The sequence below is a fragment of the Zosterops lateralis genome, assembly GCF_965231275.1.
Source record: "Zosterops lateralis genome assembly, chromosome: 8".
NCBI classification, from domain to species: domain Eukaryota; kingdom Metazoa; phylum Chordata; class Aves; order Passeriformes; family Zosteropidae; genus Zosterops; species Zosterops lateralis.
In genome coordinates, this window is record NC_139768.1 from 12,245,599 (window position 1) to 12,257,628 (window position 12,030).

The 12,030-nt window shown below is 36.4% G+C and overlaps 1 protein-coding gene across 2 annotated transcripts in view; it reads right to left on the minus strand.

Moving 5' to 3' along the window:
• Positions 1-12,030, minus strand: part of PLCE1 (phospholipase C epsilon 1) — a 136,908-nt gene that overhangs the window by 29,209 nt on the left and 95,669 nt on the right. The window contains exons 6-11 of one of the 2 annotated variants that reach the window (XM_083866007.1): positions 10,065-10,323; positions 9,231-9,439; positions 4,328-4,994; positions 3,671-3,841; positions 2,689-2,806; positions 2,144-2,303 (exon numbers count right to left, since the gene is read on the minus strand). In XM_083866007.1, coding sequence (XP_083722133.1) covers positions 2,144-2,303; positions 2,689-2,806; positions 3,671-3,841; positions 4,328-4,994; positions 9,231-9,439; positions 10,065-10,323 — 1,584 coding nt within the window. Of the gene's footprint in view, positions 1-2,143; positions 2,304-2,688; positions 2,807-3,658; positions 3,842-4,327; positions 4,995-9,230; positions 9,440-10,064; positions 10,324-12,030 lie in introns of both variants that reach the window. The other variant, XM_083866006.1, reaches the window with a different exon arrangement.

Here is a 12,030-nt window from a genome sequence, read left to right on the forward strand (position 1 = left end):
CAAGTACTGACATACTTCATATAACTTTTTTTAGCTAAAATAATTCCTAGCATTTTTATCAGACAGGAAAAATAAACCATGATGAGGAAAGTCTCTAGATTCCAGAATACAGAGTACCAAATGGGAGATCAAGAGGAGAAGAAAATGCTCAGCATTTCACCAAATCTGATTGCTAAAGATTATCGTCCAGAGTAATGGGAAATAAATACAAACAGAAGGTTAAAAAAGAAAAAAGAAAAAAAAAAAAAAAAAAAAAAAAAAAAAAAAAAAAAAAAAAAAAAAAAAAAGGCGCCAAAACCCAACCATCACCAACAACCAAAACTGCAATTAGTAGCAGTCTGAATTACACCTGTAGATAGTTAATGAGAGAGGAGGTTTACTCTCCCTTCCCAAAAAAGCCCCCATCTCTAGTCTGCTGTATCCTGTGCTCTGTGTCCCAGTGGCCTTATCAACCATCCTCCTGCTTCCTCCACCTTACAAGTGGCACTAGATTTCCTAGGAACCTGGAAATCTGTCAGATGCCCATCTGCTTTGAAGGAATGACAAAAGCAGCTGCAAGCTACCTGTGTTCAGAATAAAACTCTCTCCAGCGCTTCAGATTTCTTAATGGCTCATGAAAACTGCGTCAAGATAATGGGTAAAACATGTAAATCTGTTCTGAGAAAGACTTCTTCAGGACAGATGAAACAGCCATAAGCTACATCCTGAGCAAATTGTAGCAAGGGTCATAGCAAATTTGGGACTGCTCTGCAAAGCAATGCTGTGGAGGCACCAGACAACTTTGCCAGGGAAAACCTGTGGTAACTGGGGGAGGTGCACAGTTTTAGCTACACACAGATCCATGCAGAAACCCAGTCCTGAGAGGATTTAAAGGAACATTAGCTGTCCTTTCCCAGGGAATGTGAGTTCTCCACTGAGCCTTTTAATCTCATTTAGAGACAACAACTATTTTGGCATAAAAGCAAAGAGTAGATTTGCAAAACACAGAATCATTTTTTAGAAATAGTAAAGCAGTATTTCTTCAGTTCAATGTTAAAAAAACCCAACTATTCTCACCCTTACAAAAAAGAAAATATTGCTTACCAAGACAAATCCAAGTTTGTGAACGACAGTGAAAACCAAAAAGGACACAGAGGCTCACAAAGCAGTGTTAACCCAACCACCCCAGCCACACAGGTGGCTCTACTTACTCACATGTGTTGCTAAATCCAACTATTTTAAGTTTATTATAAATACAATCCCCAAGAAATACACAGCAGAAACCATTGCACAAGATATGTCTCTTCAAATATAATGTTCTATGAGCAGCGGTAATCTCTTCCATTGTTTACTGTTGCTCTCCTGGAACCCCCAAAATTCATACTCAAAACATTCAACTCATTTCACCATTCAAAAAGGCAAAAAAAGGCACTTTTTTCTCCAAAAAGGCACCAGAAAGTCTCTATTGAGACTGTCTTCTTGTATGTCATAAAATACTGCCAACATCTCTGATGTATTATTGATACTGTAATTACTACTACCATCACCATTAGTATTTACAGAATTAATATAATAGTGCACTATGTTACTGCACATATTGCAACAGCATAACCTTTTACACTGAATTAGTGGCACAAAAAGGATGAATGTTCAAGAAAAAGAGGCCTGTAAGAGAATAGGTTCCTCCAATTCCCAAGACAGTCCTGCAGTCATCACCAGGAATGTTAGCAAAAGTTATTACCCCCCCAGGTAGAAATTATTTGTGCTGAGAAACCTCAGAACTTCAGTTCACACACCTATAACATTTCTGTTGATTTTCACTATACAGAAAATGCCTGTAACTGTGTTTTGGGGAAGATCTGGAGAAAGAGTTAAACTCTGTATTTGTGTAGTTTTGGATCAGCATTCCAATCTGCTTCTGTAACTGATATAAACTGAAACATGCTGCTCAGGGACTTGCCACAAAGCCATCCTTAGATTCATGGCATTTCAGCTTAAATGCCTTGTGTTGTTCTACAATGTCTTTCAGATGTCCACAAAGAGGCTAATGACATTTCTGGCACTGTTTTTGTCAGATTTTGCCAGTATGACACAAACCCCACATTTGATAATAAATAATAATAGCTTCTTTTCCTCTTAAATCAAAGCATGATTTTGCCCTTACCTAGACTGACTTTTGCTTGATGATATCACAGGAGAGGAGACTGGCCTTGCTGGTGAAGACGATGCAGCTCCTAAGTTGGGAGATCCAGATGCTGTCAGAGAATGAGATCTTCTTGATGGCAGGTTGTTAGATGGAGAAGCATTAATAAGAATATTTTGATCTAAGGAGAAAACAAAAGTTTTCATCATAATTACAACATCAGGCCCAATAAAAATGATTTTGTCCTAGAGACCTAGATGAAAATTCATTAAAGCATAGTAAGACATGAGCAGGATTCTAGATTTGTCCCAAAACAGTCAAAAAAAGTATGTATTGAACAACACTTACAAATGTATTTTATCTGAATAGAAAGGGAATGCTACTGAAACTAAATGAAAAAACAATCGTGAACAACTAAAGAAATTAATTCCAGAGTTCACACATTTGGAGTTTCAACTGCAAAAGTAGCTTTCTAAGTTTATTTTTAACACTACAAAAAATGTCTGCATAAAAGGGCTTTGAGCAAAACAGTGATATATTTTTAAGTACTAAAGCAATATATTTACCTGGTTCTTCTTGTTCATCAATATCTTGAGGATCTGAACCACTTCTAGTACGATATTCCTTACAGCTTTTTGCCTTCCGAGTTGCCATTTCATCATCAGTGGCCTCTCCACTTTCACCCTAGAAATAATGAGCCCCATAATAAACATCCCAAACCCACTATTTTCATTTCATTTCAGTATAATCTGTAACAAAACCCTGAGACAAATCAGCTATTCCCTATGAAACAGAATCCTGTGAGGCAAATACCAGCAGAAAAGAAAAACTTAGAGATACATAGTCAAGCATGGACTATTAGGTGTTACCTCTGTTTGCCATCACACAGAAGATGACAATGATTGTGCCACTCTAGAATGTTGCAGCTGGTTTTACACTATTTCACTGGTGCACTGGAGCCCTAAAGAAAATGGATCTTGTCATTTAAGTCTTTCTACACGGCCACTAGAAAATGTGGGTACTGTAGAGGTCCTAGTCTTGCATTTTCCTCTCTCCTGCCTACTGCTGAACATAATTTTGTCCAGGAAAAGAGAGGAGCCTTCCAGCCTAGGTCATGTTTCTGTCACCCACACAAGATGAAATGGTGCTAATGCCATGTGGAATAACTATGGTAGCGTTTTTCAAAACATGAAAACAAAAAGGATTAAAAAAAGTTACACCAACCTCCAGACACCACTTTGCATGTTAGGATTTTATCACCACCAGTATTTATCTTTATATTGAGGTAGCACCTAAAGGTTGTAAGAAGATTCTGTCTCATTCTGTTAGCCCTGGCACCTACATGTCCTAACAATGCTGCAAGCGTGAGAAAAGAACAAACTACTGGAAAACAATAAATAAAAACAAAATCCTCAAACCTGAAACGACAAGAAACCGTTTTAAAATCATCATCTAACTTATTTTCTCTGGTTCAGAACATAGCTACACAGTGACTGCAAGAAGGACACAAAACACACGAATAACAAAATATTCTACCCTGATGAGTACTTTCTTCTTTTTCTTAGCTGTGTTGATTCCCAGAGTGTTGTTTCTCTGCACATTGGGCTTCTCAGTGCTTTTGGTGAGAGATCCCGTGCCTGTGCTTCTTGCACTCCATCGTCTGCCTCCAAACAGCTCAACAGCTTGAGCCAAGGTTGGGCCTTCAAACCTTCCATCCTCCTACAAAGATTCTCAGCGTTAACAAAACAAGGAGAGTAAGGACACATTTTTAAAGCAATAATATAGACACCTCTGAGGAACCAATGAAAGAAACATCAAGAGGAGGCAATTTCTGATTACTGAGTGAACTGATTACTCTGAATTCCCCAGAGGTATTTTGTTTGCTGCTTTGTTTTCAGCCCTATTATCACTCATTATTTTGGTGCCCTTTTAAAGTACAGTCATTGTTTTTTTCTTTAAAAAAATACTTATTCCAAAACTCCAAACATATAAAGAGCTCTGAAAAAAAATTAACCTCAGGTTATTGAAAACTTGCAAGGTTTGACACAACCTTGTGTGAAGAATCAGATCTTGCTGCTTAAGCCATGTTACAAAGTTGGAGATTTAGTGTTAATCTTTAATCTTACTTATGATAGAAACTAATTGCATTACATTAAGCTGTTGATATCTTTGAACTTGTTTACAGAGAATCACAGCATCTTTTACCTGGTAAAGGCTGACATACTGTTTTCGTAGCCACTGTAGTCTTTGATCGGGAAATCTCCTCATTTTTCTTACAGCTTTAGTCAATTCCAGCAATCCATCATACAGCATTCTGGCAGTGTATTTTGGAGCAACAAAGTGCAGCAACTTATTATCAGTAGTCTGAAGTCCATAAAGTAGTGTTATACCATTTTCTTCAAGGGACATATTGCAAAGTTTATTTTGAACACACACAGTGTGCATATCAATGCCCGAGTGTCCCATATATACAGCCTTGGCTGAAAACAAGTCCAAAAAGCCTTCCACCAATCCAGTATTCCCAAGAAACTGGTATTTACCAAGCTCAGCAGTATTGCCCAGCACACTCAGTTTTGCCTTAGCATTTGCAGGGCAAACTGTTGTGGGTTTTGTCCAAGTCAAAGTACTGTTGTCAGGCTGGAGCTGAAGAAAGCAGCGAGCTGAGAGATGCGTCTCCTGGTCATAGTGAATGACAGTTGCCCCTTGTTGCATGAACTGATGGACGTCGGCCCTGATGGACAACACGTACCAGGGAATGAGTTCTATCCCGTGGCAGAAAGCCTTTTGTTGCTCTTCTGTTGAACTTGTGTCCCATTCTTTCAGCTGCTCAAATATGTCACTTTCAGAATCTGAAAGATCTCCGATGAGAAATCTGCATTTGAGCAAAGATGAGAGATTTATATTTAGTGATGCCTGTGCTGATTTATGCTATTCTTGATGAATATTTCTTCTGCTGTAGTTAAAATAAATGGAATACTATCATCACTATATAACTGGGATTTACAGGAACTTGTGTCATTTCAGAAGTATTACAATTTATGTTATTGCAATTTTGCATCAATTAAGACATGGTGCTACAATTACTTATAACTACTGAAACAATATGATTATATTTTCCTAATACTTTCCATTAGAACTTTGCATTAATAGTAAAAAGAGTCTGTTTGGTTCTTAAATCCAAGTGATTCCTGTTTCTAAACCTGCTGCCTAAGATTGCTTCAGCTGAAATATTAAGCGCCATATGTGGAAAATGTTGGCAGCATGTAGTGCATTTCAGACAGGACTTCTAATCTCTGTTCTATTCCTGATTTCATGTGCAGACCTTTCACATTATATAATATTCTGATTAACACTAGTAAAATACTGGTTAAAATACATACCTTCCTCATAAGAATGCACAAAGAATTTTATCAGATACTTTTCATAAGAAATTTTATTTTACTGAAGGAAAATATTAAAACAGAACTTGTATGCAGCAACCAAAATTTCTGAAATATCTTGCCAAAATTAGAAACAGTAGATACACAGCAACAACATTGAGCTAATAGAAGAGGTAGTTTAAATGAAATGTCTTCCCTGCAGAAACTTCTAACATGTATGAAAGCACAAACATTCAATATTTGGGTACTTCAGTGACCATAAAAAAGGACAAACTGTTCTGTGTACAACAGAACTAATGAAGCACATTTTCCTAAGGACATCCACGCAATAAAATCCAAACCATCTTCCTCTACATATCCTTCAAGACATCTTGTCCTAATATCCTCTTTGCTTCCCCTTCCTATCACCACAGTACTCCCAGTTCCTGTCCCTTACCTACCAACTCAGCCAAAGATGACTCATGTTGTGTTTCCAAGTCACATACATCATCTTTCCCAGTGCTAAACTGCACAGATGACCATCAGCTTTGCCTCAAACTCTCCTCTACCTGGATGACAAATTAATCTGAATTTTTCCCTTATTCCATACAGCAATGATTCCTCTACAAATTTATTAACTGGTGAGATCTCTCTTCACCAAATTTATAAAAAAGTGGCAAAAATAGCTTGAGGTTTTATTGCTTGTGGTGAAGAGACTGACAAATAACTGCATCAGTTTTAAGTGCAGCTTTGTTTCTTTAAGAAATATTCCTACAAATAAAGGTCATGTGTTTTAACTGAGCTGATATAAATTGTCTTACCAGAGTCTTACCAGACACATGTAAATTGAAACATTGACCTGTATTTTATAAAATTAACATTTTAAAATGAAACAAAAAACTGAAGCAGCTCTTTTCCCCCTATGCCCTCAAAACAATCAAACAAGTCTCTGTGAAAATGCTATAAAACACAGAGAGTAACTGTGCATGGCTGGAGGAGTCTGTTGTAGGAGACAGAAATGGCAGAGCTTTGTTTATGCCTTGTTTCACATGTTGCACATTGCAGATTAAAATGTACAAGAAGCAGGTCAGCCAAGCACACACACAGAACCACACACAGAAATGGAGGCTCTGACATGAGCTGCCAAAAATGACACCACTGCCAATTACTGAGAGCACTTACAGGGCCTGGGCTGGACCAGGGGCTTTCTTTACCTGTCCTGCACTGAGAGGCAAGGAAATGAAAAGATAAAGGAAACAGTCACACAGATCGTATTTTTAGAGGAGAAAATTGCAAGGTATAGAAAAAGAAAAAAAGTGGAGGTTTTCTCCCATTATTTTATATGTTATTTACTGTAAGCAAAGAAGCTTAAAAATGAAGATAAGACCAGGCTAATGAAGCAACGATTCAAAGTCAGGAGTATCTTCATAAGTCACTCAATAATTAACAATTCCAAAAAAAACTCTATTTCAAATCTGTTAGATTTTTTTTAAAATTTTCTTGTCTACCTTTATTTTTTAAAAATTTATTAATTGTCAGAAAAGATTAATGTTTGATATTTATCTGGCATGTACAGAAATCCAGGGCAATTAGATGGGTCACTGACTACAGAGTGATAGAGCTTATTTGCTAACGCAACAAGGAAAGTAATTATACCCACTGCCCACTGATTCTATTAGATGCCTTTCATTTTCTTCAAATCAAATTAACTTACCAGCTTTGGTACATTCATGTTTCACAATACTAATCCAAATCATCAAAAGAAAAACTAATTGCAAATCTTTCTTACAATTAGAAAGTAATGAGAAACATGTTATGCAGTATATTCTTCTGCCTTTATGACCACAACACTATAATTATCAGATAATGCATAATTATGATATAATTTGGATTTTATAGCACTGTATGCAAATATGACAGGTCTCACAAGAAAGAGGACTAAATTTCTTCCTTAGAACCCTTTAGCTGTTCACAGCAATAAAAATAAAGCAAGCACAGCCTCCATACAAGTACAACAGAACATGGCCTTTCTGCCTCTGTAGCAATTTGCTCCTGTGCCTCACCCAGCTCTCTGCATGCCCAGGAAAACACATGGCAAGTGAATATGGAATTTCCAAAACCTGTGAGATATTTGAGTTAAATCACTACTTTCAGAGGTATTCTCCTACAAGTATTTTACTGTTAAAATCAGTATTTACTGCATCAGAAGTACAGATGCTCATAATTGAGTAGTTAGTAGCCAGAACTAGGAAACATAATTTTAACTACCTATCTGCAGTTTTGTTTATTTATATTTTAAATTTTCATTTCAGATTCACACTGGGTTTTTTAGAAAATCAAATTCCTGCTTCAGTTTAGGATGCAACTTACTAGATTATATTTATGAATAAAGCATAAGTAATTTACCACGAAATTATTTCATAAATGCATTAAAAAGGGAACTCTGATTTCTATTTTGTTCATCCAAGTTAAATGCTTATAAGCCTAGCTTATTCACCATTTGATTGCAAGCTGATTTTAAAGCATATTAACTAACAAAAAATAATTCCTGGAAGAAAGTATTAGGACTGAAGTAAGTCACGAGATAACATACGTGGGCAGAGAAGTGGGTCTGTCTTTCTTGGCTTAATCTAGTGCACCACTTCCTAGAAGCAACTAAAGCCAGATGTGAATAATTCCATTAGAAACCACTCTTTCAGGAAATAATGATTATTTATTTGAAATGAAATTTAGAATTACATGTTAATGAAATAAATGCATTTTAAACAGGAAGATAGTAGTTGCCTCTTGGGCAGTCACTTATTAGATTTAATGTTTAAGTAGCTGCAATAAGTTAGATTGTTCTGAACATATTGATATTTCTGATACACATAATCAGTAAAATAACTCAAGCAGTGACTTTAAGCATGGGGGTTTTTTTATGCAAGCCCTCACGTAATTTTACAGTGCTTCACCTCAGCTCAGTACAGTTTTGCTACTTAATTTAAAGTTAGATTAACAGAGTTACTCAGTCGAAAACTGACCTGACCCACCTATGTCTACATGGGCTCTGCTATGAAACTCCTTTGCAAAGCAACATTCTAGAAGATCACACGATATCCTAAACTTTGCATTTGCAAAGGTATTTCCTCCTAGTGACTAGTACAGTCTTCAAGAGTGGTTTTCAAAGTGAAATCAAATTACTGAGCACTGGGCTTTTTTTACACAGGGCACGATGAAGTAAACTTCTCTGCAAAATAGCAGGACTACAGCAACCTGAAAATTCAAAATGTACTCACACATTAATGTTTTCTGGACAAAACTGAAACCCCTCAAACTAACATGTCCTTAAAAGAAGAAGTCTTTTGAAGGATAATAACCTTTTTCTTTGAAGGAGCCAGAACACTGCCTGAGCATGCAGAATATAATGTTCTGAGCTCTGATAACAAATATGTTCTGGTGCTATTCCTGTCACTAGAGATCAAAATTGTAATTGTAACTGTGGATTTTTAAAGCTCTCTGTGTAAGACAAAAAGGATTTACCCTTATCATGAGAGGAAGTAATTACATCATGAGGGAAAATATAGCTATACAGAAAGCTTCCAAGCACTTGAGTATCAGGGGAGAAAAGTTCTGAACTGGAAATGGACAAATACAAGGGAAGATGTTAAAGTTGCCCTTATTTCTAAAAGCAAGCCTTGGTAAAAGAAAAATCAAAGACTAAAACCATGATATATACACTTGATGATAGTAAATAAAATAAGACTTACTGGTACCGGTTTTTGTCCTTCAAAGAGTTTTTCCGTGAATCGCTCCCCTCACTGACATTATCTTCACCCTCTTCAGAGTCCAAACTGCGATTGCAGCTCCGAATAGTTTGAAAGATATTGTTTGTTGTTGATTCTTTTTCTGGATTATTTAAACCATCTTGGCCTACTCGTTGTAAGAAATTATCTTGTCCACTGTAATCTGAAACAAACTATAGAGATATCTAAAAGATTAGTATAGTTACAAATAGAACCTTGTGTCATCTACTTCTCACTGTAGAAATTTTTACTATTAAGAATATTTAGTGCATATTTCCTATTTGCTTCCCATGGGATTCTGTGCCTACTTGCAACCCAAAAGAGATCAAATCATTTCACAAATCAAGTAACACAGGTTAAAGTTTTTCTATTAAAATTACAATAATAAAACTCAAAAGAATTGTTTCTTTCCATAGAGGAAAGGTTTGATTTGCTGAGTTTCTGAATTCTGTTTTTAAGGAACTGAAAACTTCCAATTCCCAGTGAACTAAGCGGAAGGCCAGAGTATTTAGCAGAAAATAATTACACATTTCAGGCTTTACATATGTTCTTATTCCAAAGTATAAACAAGATCCTTTATTACTAATGCTGATTTCTCAGTACTCTGATACTGAACTAGGTGGAAACAACCAAATCTAAATTGCTAAGGAACTATGGGAATTAAACTGAGGTCCACATAACTGACCAATCTAGTAAAAGTCTGGTTTAGAAAACTTTAATTAGATGATGACTTTGTGTAAGATTATATAAAATAAAGCACTGGCTAAGAACATAACATAGCATATTTGTCTCATTTACCTCTAATGTTTCATACTGGGAGTTATATCGGGGACAGAGTCTGATGAGGCTTGATGCTCCATCCAAAACTTCACAGAGCTCTTTTAAAAATACACCACAGAAAGGAACAACTTTACAGCCTGGAATATTGAGTGCCCTGTTGACCACTTTCCTGTATTCAGATGATGATTCATGTTGTGCCATGGCATCCTTCAGACTTCGCATGGTTTCTATATCAGACTGGTCCATAAATTGCCACATTTTTAAAACTTTTCTTGACCTATTGCAAGAAGAGATTCCAACATTTATTAAAAACATTTAAACTATTTACCTTCAAATCCAACACCTGCAGCATATATGTAATAGGAAATTATAATTGCTCAGAAATGAAAGGATGAAATCAAGGCCAATGTTTTATGAAATTTCCCCCCTTTGAATTATCAAAGAACAGAAGTAAAAATGGGAAACTAGCAGTCTGATATACTGGAGCAGTACTACACATTTTAATAGAAATCCAGCTGCATAAAACATACCAGCAGGCTTTCTATTTTTTCTGTATCTGTACCTAAAATTTCTAAGGGTCTATAAAGAAATTAGAAAATATTAAGTAAACAGTATAAAGATAAACCAGAGTGTTTCTTACTAATTCCTTCAGATGTATTATGGACAATCCATAAAGCCAGCAAAAGTTGGGGGGTTTTCATTACATTTATTTTTAAAAATTACATTGTTTCCTTCCCCAATTTGCTCACAAAATAAATTATTTTCACAGAAATAAGGAAGTCAGGACCATGTTCAAGCTCTAAGGCACCAGTGCAGAGCTGTAGCTGAAATGAAATTCTGATTTCCAACAGAAATAGCTCCAAGGATTGTGAGTACCTCAGGAAGTTCTCTTACCTTTGGAGCTGTATGTCTATGTAATCATATGGCCTTTTTTTTCCTACCCCTGGCCTCAGACATACCAAAAAATCCAAAGATACACTCACAGTAGACTGCCCTTACCCCCACTTTCCCTGCCTGTCCCAGAAATGCTGCTCATCGGCACTGGCCTTCCTCCCTTCTCTCTCTTGTGCTGTGTAGACGCATTAGAGACAAAATCAAGCCCTTAATTGGCTTTGCATTTTCCCTCATAATTTACATGGTTTAGAGACTGTGGATGTATTCTGCTGAAATATACTCCCCCTGCCTATGAGTGTTCAAAATGAGCTTTATATACCAAAACCATAAACAAATAGCTCAATGAGATCCTTACTAAACCACAAAGAACAGCAATGCAAACACTTTGGAGCTTTGTTACACAAACATGTTATACAAGGAGAGTCAAAGCCAAGAGATGGGAAACTTGATCTTAACTCTTCTCTGTTCAGTCCCATTTGCTGCCTCTGGACTGCCTGTGCTAAGGCATTGCTTTCCTGCTCCCCTGGCCCTATACGAACCTGTCATTCCAGAGGAAAACACACGGTGAGATGTCTTTGAGCCCCTACTCTCTCCTCCTTGACATAATGCAGTCCTTCTACATAAGACCATGACAGCAGGAGATCCCAACATCAGTCTGTATAAGTAAATCAGATTCAACTGTTTGGTTTTGTTGGGTTGTTTTTTTTTGTTTTTTTTTTTTTTTTTTTTTTTTTTTTTTTTTTTGTCATTTTGGGGTACTTTCTTTTTTGCAGTTAAGAGAGATCCTTTTAGAGCATCACCATGATTATGTTTCACTTATGTTCTGGAGACTCCAACCCCAGGTTACATTAGTCATAGCTCATTAGATAAACCACAACCGCTTTCCCATCTTTTTTTTACATTAAAAAAAAAAATCTAATGCAAGATATTCAGGGTGCATCAGGAAAAGTGATGGAGTCTTTAGAGCATTTTGAGAGAAAAAGAAGGGTTTAGCATGCTTAATTTTTCCAAAAGGGATTACTAGAAAGTCACAGCATGAGATGATGTGGCTTAACCATGGATTTTTGTTTGGCTTCATTGTTCTCCAGAG